General features: G+C 42.2%; 1 protein-coding gene across 1 annotated transcript in view; it reads right to left on the reverse strand.

Annotated features, from left to right (window-relative positions):
* Positions 1-18,451, reverse strand: part of SNTG2 (syntrophin gamma 2) — a 262,480-nt gene that overhangs the window by 151,146 nt on the left and 92,883 nt on the right. The window contains exon 7 of the mRNA XM_089776922.1: positions 752-839. Coding sequence (XP_089633048.1) covers positions 752-839 — 88 coding nt within the window. The remainder of the gene's footprint in view (positions 1-751; positions 840-18,451) is intronic.

Here is an 18,451-nt window from a genome sequence, read left to right on the forward strand (position 1 = left end):
CTTGAGACCTTCCCAATTGCCCTCATAGATCTCTTATGGCATGTGATTAAAAAAAACAGAAAGGAAGAAAACAAAACAGACACCTAGCCAAAGGAATTATCATGAATTTATGAACAGGCCCTGCAGGCTGAATGGAAGGAAGACAGAATTTTGGATAAGATATTCAGAAGTGCCTAAGTCTCTTGGAGTATTTCTACATGACAGTCAAAGAAGTTATTGTAGTTCAGGGTTTACAGTTTTACATTGGTTCAGCCAGCTTTAAATTGGAATAACTTTTTGTATTTATCCACTGAAATGACATGTGGTTACATTTCAGCTGAGTTTTGGGATTTATCTGAAATTCACTATCCAAAGGAATCATGAATTGATACTATGTCCCACATTTTCAAACCACTTTAGATATTGCTACTCTCAGTATTGCAACACCAAACTGATTTAAAAACCTAAATCCCACTTTCAAAAGAGATTTAGTCACTTGGAAAAATCCCAGCAAGTCATTAGGAATTTAAACTCTTAAATGCCTAAATCACTTTTGAAAATTAAAATTAAGCTCCTAAACCAGTTAGGTATTGCAACACAGAGTGTAACAAATTATAATTCTTATACACTGAATGTGAAATAATAACATACATTAAAGAACAGATCTTGCAGTAAAACATCTGGAAATAAGATAATTATTTCTGTCTGCTCATTATGAGAACTATTGCAAAAAGAGAAAAAAAATTACCTATATTCATTAATTTCTTCTTACCTAATGGGAGCTTTAGAAATGATGGAGCTTCCCTGAGGTACTGTACAGTGATGGTAACTTCATCGCCAGCATTTCGCAGTAGGTGTACCTGTCAGTGTGACAAATAACAGCCATTTTTATCAAAAGAGAGCCAGCCACAGAAAGCAAAATAGTCTGCAACAAAACCTTCATCTCTGTTGTCTGGACAGAAATCCAACAGTAATGTTTTTCACTGAAATGGAGAATATCTTGTGGATCACAATTGTGCTATCCACAATTACTGAAGAAACTGAAAACATTAAAATATGAAGTGCAATTTGTGTTCATGTATAGACAGAAAAAAGACAATGCTCTCAGAAAACTATTTTATGTCATACATCTGCCATATGACAGGTAAGCAGTACATTAACGATGAAAAAATGAAATGTACTCCAAATTTAAGTTGCACTGTAAAGTCTCTTTGCATATAATTGTTTTCTAACTCAGATTGTGAAATGTAGCTGAGGCTTGGCCTGACATGAATAATTCACACATGGATGGAAGCCACATTTTTTGGAATTAGGAAATAAATAAATCATCGGCTACCACTGTTGTATGCCACTTAAAGGAACCTGAGAGACAAAGGCTAGAGTCCTTAGGAAGTCGAATAGTAAAAAGTCTTAAGGGAATCTCAACAACCTGGAAAGGATCTCTGTCCCCACTCACTTTATCTGCACCTCCCTTTTTCGAGATCATCCCCCTCATTCCTTCCTCTCTCTCACTGAGCTCCTACTCCACATTTCAGCTATGTCTACACTACAGAGTTTTTTCGGAAAAACTTCACTTATATCCACACTGCAATCACATTATTTAAAAAAAAAATCAAAAGAACAGAGGGGTTTTCCCGACATTGGTAAACATCTTTCTATGAAGAAGAAGCCATTTTCTGAAAGAGCTCTTTCGGAAAAAGGCGTGTGTGGACGGGGAAGAGGGAATTCTTTCAAAAGAAGAGGAAAGAGAAAAAAGCACAGGTGTCCTAGTGGCCACTCCGTCCATAGTAATTACAGCTTAAATGAGAGAGAGTGTCCATTCAATGTGCTTTTTCGATGCACTTTTGCTGTGTGGCTGCTCTCATTCTGAAGAAGTTTTTTTGGAAGATCTCTTCCAGAAAAGCTTCTTCTGAATGAAGCCTGCAGTCTAGAAGTAGCCTGAGCTGATTCTCTGGAGAATGAATTTTCCTCTTGGCCCCAATGCTCATGTATGTGATTTTCTCCCAATACTTATACCAATACCAATATCACTGCAATCATACCATAAGTTTGGTAAGATTTGATTCTTTATTTAAAGCCTCAGCTCCTGCAGCCAAATGTTTACATGAAAATCTTAGTTTTCATCTAGAAACAAAGGCCTTCTGAGTGTGGGAAAATAGCTGCAAACATGGACTCAGTGCATCCTGGAATCTCAAAAACATGACATCGAAGTAAAAGAACTATTCATTCATTCACTCCATATGTCATAGTTTCAAAGACAATATGAAGATTTAGGGGTATTATTCCTTATTTTTAAACATGTGTGTTTGGCAATATTGGTCTTCTCTGCACCCACTCCGTACCTACTGGTGAAGGGCATGCTACCTGCATTAGCAACCACACCACCTCTCCTTTGTTCCCATCCTCAACAGAAATCAGCAAATGTACCTGTGTTTGGTGTTAACTTACCACATCCACCCAGGCTTTATTTTTCTAGGTATTCACCTACTGTATTTCTTTGGATCTATCTTTGTTTTATCCCTTTGCATAGAGTCTAGCACCACAGGCGTATGTTCTCTGATTGATGCCTTTATGGGGTACCACAATATAAATAAAAACATGGAGAATTTAAGCATTAACAGGCTAAATGACTTGATCAAGGTCATATGGAGTCTATGAAAAGGTCAGGGACTGAACCTCACTACCCTCAACTTCAAAGGAGAACCTAGGATACATCACTGTTCTTCTACCCTACATTCTATTAAAACTGTTCATTAACAGCTGAGACTGAATTGTCATTCTGTCAGCCATGAACAGTATTATACCACATTCCTGATTAGTCCAGGTAATTGTTTTATTACATATCTGCAATACTGTAGAAACTTCAGTTGGCGTAAATAACTGAATTTGAATCTTCAGATGAGATAAGTAAAAAGAACAATGGAAAAAGCGCACCTTGAGAGTCAATAAGATGATTTAGGTTGGATTTGTAACACATCTCTGTTCGCAGTAAGCTTTCAAATTTATTTTTAGCATTTTTCAAATTCCTCAGTTACTGGACGACAATATCTTTTTAAAATTAACGCTGATTTAATAGTTTCTAATCCCTTCCATTTTGACTATTTTCCAAATCTGTCAAAACTAAGATTTTTGTCTCTTTTCAACAGTACAGTTTGTATAGTTCAGTGCCTGACCCATTCTGCCATGCCCATACAGAATTGCTTTGAAAGCTAAATCCATCACTGGAAAAGAAGTACTTTCCATTCAGGTCACAAATGGGAAAAAATGTTCAGCAGCTCATATATTGGGTAAATGGAAAGTCAATATTAATCCATCCTACCCACACAATAAGGGTCTGAACAGAAACAAAAGTGAGCATGCTCAAGTAACATTTTACACTGAAAAAGTTATATATTCGCATTGTAGCTTCAGATCAGCTACTTTGTATGAAGAATTGGGAAACACAGGGGAACCTGCAATAAATGATGTCATGGCATTTATTTTTAACAATCCATGTCTTGCACTTTAGATTCTTATCTGCCATGTTAGTCTATAGCTGCAAAAACAAGAAGTCCTGTGGCACCTTAAAGAAAATTGTATTTATTTGGGCATAAGCTTTCATGGGCAAAAACTCAGTTAATCAGAGACCTCTCACACAGTGGGTTTTTGCCCAAAAAAGCTTATGCCCAAACAAATATAATAGTCTATAAGTTGCCACAGGACTCCTTGTTTATTTCTATATTCTTATGTTTCCTTCATCACTTATCTGAGTGCATCACAGTCATTAATGCATTTTATCCTCACTACACCCCTGTGAGGTATGATGCTCATTTTGTTGAAATGGAGGCACAGGGTGGATTAAGAGGCTTTCTTGAAGTCACTCAGGAAGTCTGTGACTGATCAGGAACCTGAAGCCAGGTCTCCTAGTACCCTTTCAGTGCCTTTTTCACTAGACCATCATTCCTTCTAATGTACTATATATATCATTTGATTAATGATTATTTTTAGCAAGATTTGGGATTAAGTTGTTTCAAACTAGTTCTATTTTGAAGACTATCATTAACAGATGAGAAAATCTGTAGGACTCATTTTATAAGCCATTATTCAAGCTTCCCATTCATATTTCAACAGTGCATTTTAACTTTGCAACAGTGCTCTCAAACAGTGCATACATAAACAAGTCTATTTGATCAAAAATGCTGATAATAAAGGTTGAGGAAACAGTTGGTAAAGTCTTGAACGTGTTTAAATAAGAGAGTATTTACTTTCTTTATTGTCATAGGATAATGAATGTGACTTCCTGAACTCTATTAATATACACATTAGGGTTTGAAATGAATTGATGTGTTCTTTCAAGGCCATTTATATCACCTAATCACTTTGCACTATTTATACTAATCTGCATGTTAATGAAGCCTTCAATGTCCAATGCCTTTAAACTTGAAAAAATACATTTTTTAAACTAGAGAGAATTAATTAAGGTCCCGCCTCTCTCCAAAGATGTAAAGTCTGACATTTTGACTCATTAACCAAGACGTTATAATCTAGAGAAATTTCTTATCAGGGTGACTTTAAAGTTAAAAACATTTAATTACATTATTCTAGATAAAATATTGTAGCTAAATAGAAAGTTTCAATATTTTAAACCAATTTACATAATTTAGTCCCTTATTCTTTGACTATGATCAGTAAGAAAATCATTATATGAAACTTTACAGAAAATGTGCAAACTTGCTCAATGTTTCTTTCATTATATGGACTTTGACATAATTTGTGTGTCTTAGAATTAAAGAAACAAATTTGATCAGACTTTATGTAAAGCAGTGAAACCCAGGTGAAGAGCTCATATCTGCAGAAAATTAGTCAGGGAGTTGTGGTGGGGCAGGTATCCACAATATCTTTTCTTCTATGTCATCTGATGTATCATCTGAAGAAGTGGGTTGTACCCATGAAAGTTCTTGATACCATCTACGTGTTTTGTTAGTCTTTAAGGTGCTGCTAGACATTCATTGTTAATCTAGCACTGAGAGAAAAAATATCTTACAATATGAACTGAGACCTCAATAGGAAATATAGACATGAACATTGACACAAATTGTCCCTTTCAGAGTATCTATCCAAGACGGCAACTAAAATCATCATTTTCAATATCTGCAGAGAAGTCTAACATTCTGTCTGGCAAACAAGTACCTGCCAGAGAGACAGAGTCAACCACACCAAACATACTTGATATGCATATTTCTGTGAACATCAAAAGCAACACAATTTATATATAAATATATACAGGCAGTCCCTGACTTACGCGGATACGACTTATGTCGGATCCGCACTTACGAACGGGGCTTTTCTCGCCCCGGAGCTCATGGGCGGCGAGTCGCCACCCGTGTCCTCCGGGGCGAGAAAAGCTTCTCCCAGTCTCCCTGGTCTGCTGGGGGGGGGGGTCCAGCAAAGCCGCTGGAACCCCCCAGCAGACCAGGGACACCCGAGCAAAGCCGCTGCCTAGGCGGCTTTGCTCGTTTGCCCGGGAGCAAAGCCGCCCAGGCAGCGGGACCCCCACCACCTGGGTGGCTTTGCTCCTGTCCCCCTGGTCTGCTGGGGGGGTCCAGCGGCTTTGCTGGACCCCCCCAGCAGACCAGGGAGACAGGAGCAAAGCCACATGGGCAGCAGGGTCCCTCCGCCTGTGCGGCTTTGCTCGGGTCTCCCTGGTGTGCTGGGAGGGGAGGGGGTGCAGCTAGTGCGCCCCCCCCCCCAGCAGACCAGGCTTTTGTTGCGGGACGCCTCAGGTAGAGCAGCTGGGGTGCTGCCGGGTTGGTCCTGTGGGAACCAACCGGGTAGCGCCCCAGCTGTTCAGCCCCAGGCTCCAGATTCAGCAGCTGTTGAAACTGATCAGGCTGATTCCAGGAAGCTGGGGGCAGAGCAACTCTGCCTCTGGCTTCCTGTAGTCAGCCCCTGGTCAGTTTCAGTGGCAGCAGCTGAATCTGAAGCCAGTTCCGACTTACATACAAATTCAACTTAAGAACAAACCTATAGTCCCTATCTTGTACGTAACCCGGGGACTGCCTGTATATACATAACAAAAGACTTGTGAAAAACACTGTTATGAAACACCCTGGTACAGTGGAACTTATTGAACTCATCCAAATAGCAGTAGTTTTTCTTTAAAAAGCACCTGAAGGGTCAGCATGACCAACTGAATTTTCCCTACCAGGAAAAAAAATTAACATAGGTTTCTTCAACAGTCAACACCATTTGGGGATACTTGAATAACTGTGAAAAAGTTAAAAAGGAAGCAGCAACAAACAATTTGAGCTTGCTCTTTCATTTCCAGGATAAATATACTTTCCAAAGTGCACAGCTGAACAAGAGGAACAATCCTGACCTAGACTTTGTCATCTGCAAAAATTGAGAAAGGAGGTCATGGGAGCAATTACAACACTGACTAGTACAAGTGTCAATAGAGGAAAGGTTTACAGCTAAATTGGATGGATTTATTTGTCATAGTACTGCAACACACATGCACTAAGGAGAGTTTTTCCTCGCTGCCATGGAAGACTGCCAATAACAAATCCTAGGATATGACTGGACTTTCAGAACAAGAAAAATTGAACAATATTAAAAATATGCAGATTTGTTTGACTTGGATCCCTTTCATGAAGAAACCATCGTGTTTGGGTTAATTCTTATAACAGAGATCCAAAAAGAGTAGTCCAACTGTTGGAGAGAACTAAATGAAACAACAACTCTGTGCTATAATAGTAAAAACATACATAAGCCACCACTTGCAAATTGAACCTGGATGAAGAACCACCAAGTGTATTGGCACATTCTCTCCCAATCAAGTGGCACACCACTTTATTCTAAATGATAAAACAGTCCACAAAGCAAAGGAAAAAGTGAAATAGATTAAACAAGAACTTCAGTCACTTGTCAGAGACAGTGAAGTCCACAATGAACACCTCAACACCAAGGAACCCAGAATACCGGTAGTCATGAAAATGCTTAAGTATGGAGAGATGGCCAGAGACAATGGATACAATGAAATATTATTATACTTTGATATGACAGCACAGAAGATGTTACTAGATTTCCTGAATTCTTGCACAGAGACAGTGCAGAACATCAAAAGTTGTGGAAACAGGCTAACGTGGTTGCACCACTGAATCATGTAAAGACTCTAATTCTGTAAAGAGCGACTGACCAATACTTTTACTCTACTCAGCCTATACAGGTGGATGATAATGGATAGACCAGCACCCACAATGGAAAGCTAGCTGTCTGATACTTGAACCAGTTTTCACCCAAAATTTCATGCTATGATCAAGTTGCAAACTTACCGTATATACTCGAGTATAAGCCGAGTTTTTCAGCACAGTTTTTGTGCTGAAAAATGCCCCCCTCGGCTTATACTCGAGTCAGCCTCCTGCTCACGGGCGGGCTCAGCGCGTCTCTGCCGCCGGCCGGGTCTAGACGTGTGAGCCTGGAGCTCCGGCGCCCCTGCCCCTGCCCTCCTGGCCCTTCCGGCCCCTGCCCTCCTGACCCTCTCAGCCCCCAGGTCCCCTTGTCCCCCCCCAGCCCGTCTCCTCGTCTCCCCCAGCCCCTGCCCTCCTGGCCCTCCCGGCCCCCCTGTCCCCTTGTCCCCCCGAGCCCCTGCCCTCCTGGCCCACCCAGTCCCTGCCCCCTCGGCCCCCCAGCCCCTGCCCTCCTGGCTCTCCTGGCCCCCCAGCCCCTGCCTTCCCGGCACCACGGGCCCTTGCCGCATGGGAGGAAGGACGTTTGGGGCCGTTCGCCATGACGCTCGGGTGCAGCGCTGAGCTCGGGAACAGCTGGGCCAGGAGCCGACTCGGCACCGTGGGCGTCTGTTCTGGAAGCGCCCGGGAGCCCTCATCACGAGCTTGGGCCCGATTCTGGGGCAGGTGCACAAGGACCAGCCACTGCTCCCTGCTCCCCCTCCCCTCCCATCCCCTCCCGTGGTAAAATCCAGCCAGCACCGGCACCCCGCCCCCCCCCGCTGGCTCGTTTAGAGGGGGCTCGTTGGCAGGCGAGGGGGCCGGAACGTGGGGGCGGGGGCGGCGGGGGCTGAGCTGTGGCCGTGCCTGCAGAACCATATTGTTTTTGTTGACCCCCTTTTCCACTTACAGAGCTAGGTTATTGTTTTTCTTTTAAATAAATATTCATGTAATTTTATTGGTATCTATCTTCATTTTTTACATTTACCAGTAGCTGCCTCATTTCCTACCCTAGGCTTATACTCGAGTCAATATTTTTTCCCAGTTCTTTGGGGTAAAATTAGGTGCCTCGGCTTATATTCGGGTCGACTTATACTCGAGTATATACGGTATCTCAGTACATCCAAGTTGGAATTGCAAAATGTGAGTGATTATGATGATCTACCTGCTGCTTATGAGATTATGAACCCTCATATTCTTCTACTGAAATTGGCAAGAATTTTGATACTTAATAAGATAGATCAGGTTATCTCCAGCCTTTTTAGGAATTGATATTTCTTTCTCAATATGGATGGTCAGAAAAGTTGATGCTGTACTCAATGGAATATACATGAGGTAAGGAGCAAGAGAATATCAGACTTACGACATCTTGAGAACAAAGGTTGTTTGTAATTCTGAACTATTCTATAACTCTGAACAATACATGTGGGGAGTGACACAGAGGGGTTACGGAACCAGGCCACAGGGTTGGGGGGTATCAGGGCTTTGTGCTCTGGAATCAGAGCTTCTGACTCTTAGAATACTAGTGGTCTGGAATGGAGCTCAAGACTTCTGCCCTGAAGAACTGGGGATCAGGATTTCTGTCCTGAAAAGTACCAGGGCTCAGAGCTTTAGATCTGGGGTAAATATTGGGACTTCAGTACTGTGGCTCCATTCTTGTCTTCAACTACAAAGGAGGTGTTGGGCATCAAGGCTCCGCATCAATATACTCGTTTCAGCTAGGGGTGGGGTGTTCCTGGGCTTGGGTCTTTTAGCTTTGAGGGGAGCCCTGGTGCTGAGACTTATGCTCCCTTCATAGGTAAAGTCCTGAGCCCTGGCTTCTCACAGGGCTGAAGCCAGGAACAGAGGTACAGGACTGAAGCAGCAGCACTGCCGCCACTCTAACACTTTAAGCACATTGCTCCTGAGCCTCTTCCATGCCCAAACATATGCCCCTCCCCCAATCCTGCAGCAGCAGCCCCTAGAATCCCTGAGCCCTAGAGATAAAGCCCCAAAGGCAGTACTGTCTTTGGTGGGGTTTTTTGTATCCCCTGCTGGCTGAATGATTACTTCTGGTTTCACAGAGTGTCTGGTTGACTGTTAATACCAAAACTCTAGTGTTCATATCTTTGAGGTTCTACTGTGTTGTCTCAAGGGTCAGTGCTATCATCCTTTCTATTTAATGCCTCTACAAATGACCCACACAAAACTCATCAATATGTAAAGATTCATTTGTACTGATGATTTTTGCTTTTCCACTCAACTGGAAAAATTTGAGAGCACTGAACACATAATAACTGGCTCTCTGATTGTAGTTGCATAATACCTTCACACAGTTTCCTGACTGTCACCTCTCTTAATACATAAATGTAGCTAAAATGTAGCCTTATGCAAAGTAAAGTGCCTCAGTGTAATCTGCCAGCCATCCTTTATCTTTATCCATTGGAAGAGGTGAACCAGCCAGAATATTGTGTCTAAAGCAGATTCCAAGGTAAGAATAGATTCTTATAGTTTTGTTTTAAGGTTTAAAATTACTATTGTGAAATTTAAAAAAATCTTAAAACAATAGCTCTATAGCACCTCTGAGACTAACCAAAAATATATAAATAGTATCATGAGCTTTTGTAGGCACAACTCACGTCTTCAGATGACAAATATTGAAGAAGTGGGTTGTGCCCACAAAAGCTCATGATACTATCTATGATACTATTTATATATTTTTTATTAGTCTCTAAGGTGCTACAGGACCATTGCTTTTTAAATTTTTAATTACAGACTAACATGGCTACCCCTCAGACTATTGTGAAATAAGTAAAAGGGTTTGATGGCTGTTTTTTTTATTGTAATTTGATATCCTTGTTTGAATGTGCACATTGCTTCTCTACAACAACAAGAAAATAACACTGTTTTGTGTACATGGGGAATGTTTGTGTTAAGAGGTAAGTGTAAAGGCCACTGGAACAGATGTTCTAGGGAAGAACCAGGGACAGATGTAAAGGTGCCAGAGATCACTACATATCCCCATTTATGCAATGGGCAGATTGATGGCTCTTAAAGGAGGCAAGCACCTATCAACTGGGACAAGATATTCATGATCAAAATCAGCTTAGCATGGTAGAACAAAGAAGCAAGAGAAACAACCAGAAATAACAAACATCCATCAGGAAAATAGCACGATGATGCAAAATTTACTGATCCCAATGAAGGAAAACTGCTATAAAAAGGACATTTTTGGAGATGTCCTGCCAAGCCTGGAGCATTGGTCCAGATCGATAGACTCCTGCTCCTCCACCCGTGATCAGTCTGGCTGGCCACAGACCATGGAATTGTAAATATAACATCAATTAGTAGGATAGTACATGTGTATGTCTGTCTGTACACATAGACAGACTGCTTTGCCATTATACTCTCAATAAACACGGTCTATTGCCTTTTCACCCTATAAAGATCCTTCAAGCTTCTTACAAGCATAATATGTATGTCTTTTACCTGAGACACTCTCAGGTCAAGCAAAACTGGGAAGGTGGAACTGGAAGGTAAAATCCTTTAGCAACATATTCATGATCCGTATCCGAGATGTTACGGAAGCATTGTCGAGGATTATCCGGCCCTCTGACTACTACCCCATGCTACTCATCCATGTGGGCACAAATGATACTGCCAGGTGTGACACTGAGCGGATCAAGAGTGACTACAGAGCTTTGGGAGTACAGGTGAGGGAGTTTGGGGCGCAGGTGGTATTCTCTTCGATCCTTCCTGTCAAAGGTAGGGGCCCGGGCAGAGAGAGGTGCATCCTGGAGGTGAATGCCTGGCTGCGAGGATGGTGTTGCCAGGAGGGCTTCGGCTTCCTTGACCACGAGGTGCACTTCCAGAAAGGACTGCTTGGCAGAGATAGAGTTCACCCTTCCAGGAGCGGGAAGGCCTTGTTTGGACACAGACTGGCTAACCTTGTGAGGAGGGCTTTAAACTAGGTTCGATGGGGACAGGTGAGCAAAGCCCACAGGTAAGTGCTAAATGTGCGGGAATGGGAGATGGGTTGGAAATGGGGGGGACTACGGCCTATAATGGCAAGGAGAAAGGAGGGTCAGTGCACAACAGGGAGGCAAGATCAAATCGGTATCTTAGATGCCTATATACAAATGCGAGAAGTATGGGTAATAAGCAGGAAGAACTGGAATTGCTAACCAATAAATACAACTATGATATCATTGGCATTACAGAAAACTGGTGGGATGGGACGCACGATTGGAATGTTGGTATGGAAGGGTACGGCTTGCTCAGGAAAGACAGACGGGAAAAAAGGGAGGAGGGGTTGCCTTGTATATTAAAAATGTACACACTTGGACTGAAGTGGAGATGAACGTAGGAGATAGCTGTGTAGAGAGTCTCTGGGTTAAGCTAAAAGGGGTAAAAAATGAGGGTGATGTCATGCTAGGAGTCTACTACAGGCCACCTAGCCAGGTGGAAGAGGTGGATGAGACCTTTTTTAAACAATTAACAAAACTATCCAAAGCCCAAGATTTGGTGGAGATGGGGGACTTCAACTATCCAGACATATGTTGGGAAACTAACACAGCGGGGCACAGGCTATCCAATAAGTTTCTGGACTGCATTAGAGACAACTTTCTGTTTCAGAAGGTTGAAAAAGCTACCAGAGGAGAAGCTGTTCTGGATTTGATTTTAACAAATAGGGAAGAACTAGTTGAGAACTTGAAAGTGGAAGACAGTATGGGGGACAGTGATCATGAAATAACAGAGTTCATGATCTTAAGGAAAGGTAGAAGGGAGACCAGCACAATTGAGGTAATGGATTTCAGGAAGGCAGATTTTGATAAGCTCAGAAAACTTGTAGGTAAGGTCCCATGGGAAGCAAGACTGAAGGGAAAAACAACTGAGGAGAGTTGGAAGTATTTCAAAGGGACATTGTTAAGGGCCCAAAAGCAAATAATTCCACTGTGTAGGAAAGATAGAAAATATGGCAAAAGACCAGCTTGGCTTAACAAAGAGATCTTGCATGATCTCAAAATAAAAAAGGACTCATATAAAAAATGGAAACTAGGACAAATAACAAAGGATTATAACAAAGGCAAGCAACACGGGAATGCAGGGGCAAGATTAGAAAGGCAAAGGCACAAAATGAGATCAAACTAGCTACAGGCATAAAGGGAAACAAGAAGACCTTTTATAAATACATTAAAAGCAAGAGGAAGACCAAGGACAGGGTAGGCACACTGCTCAGTGAGGAGGGAGAAGCAGTAACAGGAAACTTGGAAATGGCGGAGATGCTCAATGACTTCTTTGTTTTGGTCTTCACCGAGAAGTCTGGAGGTGTGACTAACGTAGTGAATACAAGCAGAGAGAAGGTAAGTTTAGAAGATAGGATACACAAAGAACAAGTTAAAAATCACTTAGGAAAGTTAAATGTCAGCAAGTCACCAGGTCCTGATGAAATGCATCCCAGGATACTCAAGGAGCTGACAGAGGAGGTATCTGACCCTTTAGCTATGATCTTTGAAAAATCATGGCAGACAGGGGAGATTCCAGAAGACTGGAAAAGGGCAAATATTGTGCCCATCTATAAAAAGGGGAATAAGAACAACCCAGGAAAACTACAGACTGGTCAGTTTAACGTCTGTCCCAGGGAAGATAATGGAGCAGGTAATTAAGGAAATCATATGCAAATACTTGGAAGGTAATAAAGTGATAGGGAATAGCCAGCATGGGTTTGTGAAGAACAAGTCATGCCAAACTAATCTGATAGCTTTCTTTGATAAGATAACGAGCCTTGTGGATAAGGGAGAAGCGGTGGATGTCGTATACCTAGACTTTAGTAAGGCATTTGATACGGTCTCGCATGATATTCTTATTGATAAACTAGGCAAATATAACTTAGATAAGGCCACGATAAGGTGGGTGCATAATTGGCTGGATAACCGTAGTCAGAGAGTTGTTGTTAACGGTGCTAAATCCTGCTGGAAAGGGATAACAAGTGGAGATCCGCAAGGGTCTGTTTTGGGACCCATACTGTTCAATATCTTCATCAATGATGTAGATATTGGGATAGAGAGTACGCTTATTAAGTTTGCAGTTGATACCAAACTGGGTGGGGTTGCAACTTCTTTGAAGGATAGGGACATAATTCAAAATGACCTTAGCAAGTTAGAGAAATGGTCCGAGGTAAACAGGATGAAGTTTAATAAAGAGAAATGCAAAGTGGTCCACTTAGGAAGGAACAATCAGTTCCATACATACAAGATGGGAAGCGACTGTCTAGGAAGGAGCATGGCGGAAAGGGATCTAGGGGTCATAGTGGACCACAAGTTGAATATGAGTCAACAGTGTGATGCTGTTGCAAAAAAAGCAAATATGATTCTAGGTTGTATCAACAGGTGTGTTGTAAGCAAAACTCGTGAAGTCATTCTGCCGCTCTACTCTGCACTAGTTAGGCCTCAGCTGGAGTACTGTGTCCAGTTCTGGACGCCACATTTCAAGAAAGATGTGGAAAAATTGGAAAGGGTACAGAGAAGAGCGACAAGAATGATTAAAGGTCTAGAGAACATGACCTATGAAGCCAGGCTTCATGAACTGGGCTTGTTTAGTTTGGAAAAAAGAAGATTAAGGGGGGACATGATAGCGGTTTTCAACTATCTAAAAGGGTGTCACAAGGAGGAAGGAGAAAATTTGTTCCTCTTGGTTTCTGAGGACAGGACAAGGAGTAATGGGCTTAAAGTGCAGCAAGGGAGGTTTAGATTGGACATTAGGAAAAAATTCCTAACTGTCAGGGTGGTCAAATATTGGAATAAATTGCCAAGGGAGATGGTGGAATCTCCCTCTCTGGAGATATTTAAGAACAGGTTAGATAGACATCTGTCAGGGATGGTGTAGACGGAGCTTGGTCCTGCCTTGAGGGAGAGGGGCTGGACTCGATGACCTCTCGAGGACCCTTCCAGTCCTATGATTCTATGATTCTATGAACATGAACCTTTGTAATAATTGAGCCTAGTAATTTATCCCAACTATGAGCTCAAATATGTAATGTATGTGAAAATTCATAAGATATCACAATAACCTACAATAACAAAGTGTCAAGGCAGTTTCTCTGCTGTGGCACTTCAAGTGCAAAAGGTGGTAGCCCGCAAAAGACTTTAAAATAACCTGTCACTAAAGTCTTGTGTTAAAACTTCCCAAGATTAGAGACTCCCTGGCCTTGGAAACTTGCCACCATACAAATACAAAACCCCTTTGAGAATCCAGAAAGGCACACTTGGGAATTCCTTCTTGTGAGGTACCCTCAATCCAAAGGTGGAGTTTTGGGAATTTGGGAGAGGGGAGCAGCAGTCATGCGCTCTGAGACATGACTTGATTTTCATCTCATCTCCTGGACTGTCAGTGACTGAGAGGAAAGTACTTACATTTTGTGCACACCCCTCACACCTGGCTGGTGAGTTCCCTTCACCAGTCAGGTGTGAAAGGCATGCACGGAATGCAAGTACTTTCCCTCATTCCCTGATAGTAAGGGGAATGGGGTGAAAAGCAAGGCACGCTGCTCCCACCCCTGAAACTCTGCCCTTGCCTCAATCTCTTTCATCCCACTCACCCTCCGTCCCAGACAGAGATTGAAACCCAGATGCTGAGATCAGCTGAAAATGGAACCTTAATTTTTTTTCTAGTGGGTTGGCAGTGCAATCTTAGACACATGGACACAGAACCTCCCACCTTCTAGGACACAGGAATCAGATCTTGTTTTTAAACAGGTGATTTTCATTAGAACTTCAGGTAAAACATTATTTAGTTGTGAGGTGCTACACAGCAGTTAAAATTATTAAAACCACAGAGAATTGATTCCTTGGGATTCAGCTTAAAAGTTACAGTATAATGAGGAAGTTAGGTGTGCTGACAGTCCAACGTCACAGAAAAAATGCAAAGAATTCCAACATACACAGAAATAAAGAATAAACCTGATTGTGTCTGACTAAACATTCCCTATTCTAATCAGATATCTGTAGTTTCAAAGCTTAGTTCTCTAGGCATGGATGTTGCTGGACTCTCTGGCTACGTCTACACTGGCACGATTTTCCGAAAATGCTTTTAACGGAAAAGTTTTCCGTTAAAAGCATTTTTGGAAAAGCACATCTAGATTGGCAGGATGCTTTTCCACAAAAACACTTTTTGCTGAAAAGCGTCCGTGGCCAAAAAAAATTAGCTAACTGGATGGCTGTATATGGTGTTATTCCCACCCCTATCACCACACTAGTAGTCAACAATTTGTAAAATCTCTATGTTATAAGACTGATCATGTACAAATACATCTTTGTGTTCTGTATCTTTCTTATCATGCTAGCAAATAACTAAAAATGCCTCTTATTTTACTTACCTGTTGAGTAATATATTAAGATACTGGACTGAACTTCCCTGTCTCTTTACACCATCTTCTCATCCATGCACTGAGACACAAATGAAGCTGATCCTGTATGTGGAACCAGAATAATTTCAGATAAAACTACTACAGAGGCTCTATATAATCATCTACATTGAGCTTCCAGCACCTCACTTTTGCCCTCTCCTACCTCTTTGGTATCACAATGTTCAATGTCCAGAGACTCCATCTTTAGAAATTTGTCTAGGTAACGCCAGAGCTTCACCACCTTCAAATGCAGTTGGCACCTAACCAGGTAAGTCACAGGGTCATCTCATATCCATCCATGAATATTTCTAGTAATAGAATCTACTTTTACCTCAGCCCATATTTCACGTTATCCACATCTCTTGGAGAGATCTTTTCATTGTGTAAGGAATGATCAACCTTTTCTACTTGTTAGAAAGTTTGTCCCCTGTTCTACCTTGGTGTCCTCCCAGAATAAGATGTATACAGGCAGTCGCTGGGTTACGTACAAGATAGGGACTATAGGTTTGTTCTTAAATTCAATTTGTACATAAGTCGGAACTGGCTCCAGATTCAGCCGCTGCTGCTGAAACTGATCAGGGGCTGACTACAGGAAGCCCGAGGCAGAGTTGCTCTGCCCCCAGTTTCCTGGAATCAGCCACTGATCAGTTTCAACAGCGGCTGAATCTGGAGCCTGGGACAGAACAGTTGGGGCGCTGCCAGCCAGGTAGGTCCCCCAGAACCAACCCGGCAGCACCCCAGCTGCTCTACCCCAGGCGTCCACAACAAAAGCCTGGTCTGCTGAGGGTGGGGCGCACTAGCTGCGCCCCCCATCCCCTAGCAGACCAGGGACACCCCGAGCAAAGCCTTGGAGGCGGGGACCCCGCCGCCTCTGCGACTTTGCTCCGGGTGTCCCTGGTCTGCTCGGGGTGTCCCTGGTCTGCTGTGAGGGGTCCCCAGCAGACCAAGGACACCCGGAGCAGCTTTTCTCGCCCCAGAGCCAATAAATGTGGCTTTTTGCCTTATCCGCCTCATAAGATCCTGCTTGCTTTTATTGGTATAACAGCGAGAAAAGCCCCGTTCGTAAGTGCGGATCCGACATAAGTCGGATCTGCGTAACTCGGGGACTGCCTGTATTGGGGAAGTCAATTTTGTGGTACATGTGAACCAGTTTTCATATTCTGCCTCTACTAATAGTTTCACTTTTCTGCTCTTTCATTTAAATAATGCCAGCTTCAGGAAGCTGTCACATGGCCTCTGAAGGTCATAGATTGCTTGCAAATTATGCACATATATGCCACAAAGTAAATAGTCACATATTCTGCATTTCATGAAGTAAAACTAGATAGCTTCAGACTTATCTTAATTTATTTCTGGTCTTTTGTCTGAACAGATTCTATCAGAATTACTGCTTTGATTTTATATTAGGTTATTATTTATCTTAATATAGCCACAAAGACCTCCTTGTGCCTGGCACTGTGCAAACACAGATGCACAGTCGCTGTCCCAAAGAGTTTACAGTTTAAACCGACAAGATAGAAAAAACATAACGATAAACCACGCTGCTGTTACTAATGATATTCTTAGGTAAAGATCTTCTAGTGGTGACTAATAATTGAGCTGATTAGAATCTGACATGTAAAAGTTCTATTTATTTTTGGCTATAAATCAGAAGAGAACTGTGCCTTCGGCAAAGATGCTGTTAACAACAGATTATAAAGGGAAATGAATTACTCACTGAAGCAAGGTGTGACTCTAACCATAGAAAGGGCTAGCAGCAATTATACACTTTAAAAGCTGCAAGATAAACCATACTGAGAACAAATATCTTTGATATTAGCTTAGTTTAATTTTTTTAACAAAATTCAATACAAAGGAAATTTTTTCTTCCTCTGTCTTTAATGGGAGCTAATATAGACCATTCAGTAATGTATATGGGTGCCATACAATGTCCTTACCTAAAAACGGCATCTGCATTATTGAGTATCACTGTAAGTAAGCAGTGTAATAAAGTGGAGTTCTCTGTATTTTGAATCAGTGTGTAGCCAATTATTTAATTAAATAATTTAAGAAAGATTATGTTTGTGGTTAATTATAATTCACGTGGGATGTATGCATTTAAATAGGATAGTATTACAGGAATACAATGCTGATTAGTGGTATCAACCAATAAAGCAATAAACCACATCTGTAGCTGCCTTACCCTTATATCAGAGAAGTTTTGGGTAGGGATGTAATAGTGCAGTCGATAAATCAATAAGCAAAAGCTTATTGGTTAATGCTATAGACTAAACATAATTCTCCTCCCAGCCCTTTGCCAGTAAATTTTTTAGCAGGCTGGGCAGTATGCAGCTTAGTCCCAGCTTGTGCCGGGTACAGGAGCTATCCCACTGTGGCTCTGCATTTAAAGTGAATTAGGAGCTGGGCGGGCAGGGAGCTCGGCTCAGTTCTGGTTTGTGCTGGGTCTGAGACATACCCCCGCTGCAACTCTACATTTAAAGTGTATTAGGAGTTGGGCCGGCAGGCAGCTCAGCTCAGTTCTGGCTTGCACTAGGTTTGGGAGCTCAATTCCCTCCCCCGCCGAACAGGGGCTGGTGCCACACCACGCTGCTGCCTTTGTTTCAAAGGATGCTGCACGGGGCAGCAGGAAGCTGGTATACGTGAGGAGATGATTTTTAAATTGGCTTCCCTTGTGGACCAGCTTCCGCCTTGCACCCCATGAGGCAGCAAAATGGAGTGGCAGGGGCTCCTCAGGAGTGGGGCTGGAGCGCACTGGCTGCCAGCCCTACCGCCAGGGATTATATAATAGTCAAGTAACTAATAAGAATTCATGAAGTTACTCAACTATTCAATTAACCAATATTTAACATCCCTAGTGTGAGGGAGAAGTAGTAAGATTATGCCG

This window comes from Pelodiscus sinensis, chromosome 3 (assembly GCF_052426305.1).
Source record: "Pelodiscus sinensis isolate ZL-2025 chromosome 3, ASM5242630v1, whole genome shotgun sequence".
In the NCBI taxonomy this organism is placed as follows: Eukaryota; Metazoa; Chordata; order Testudines; family Trionychidae; genus Pelodiscus; species Pelodiscus sinensis.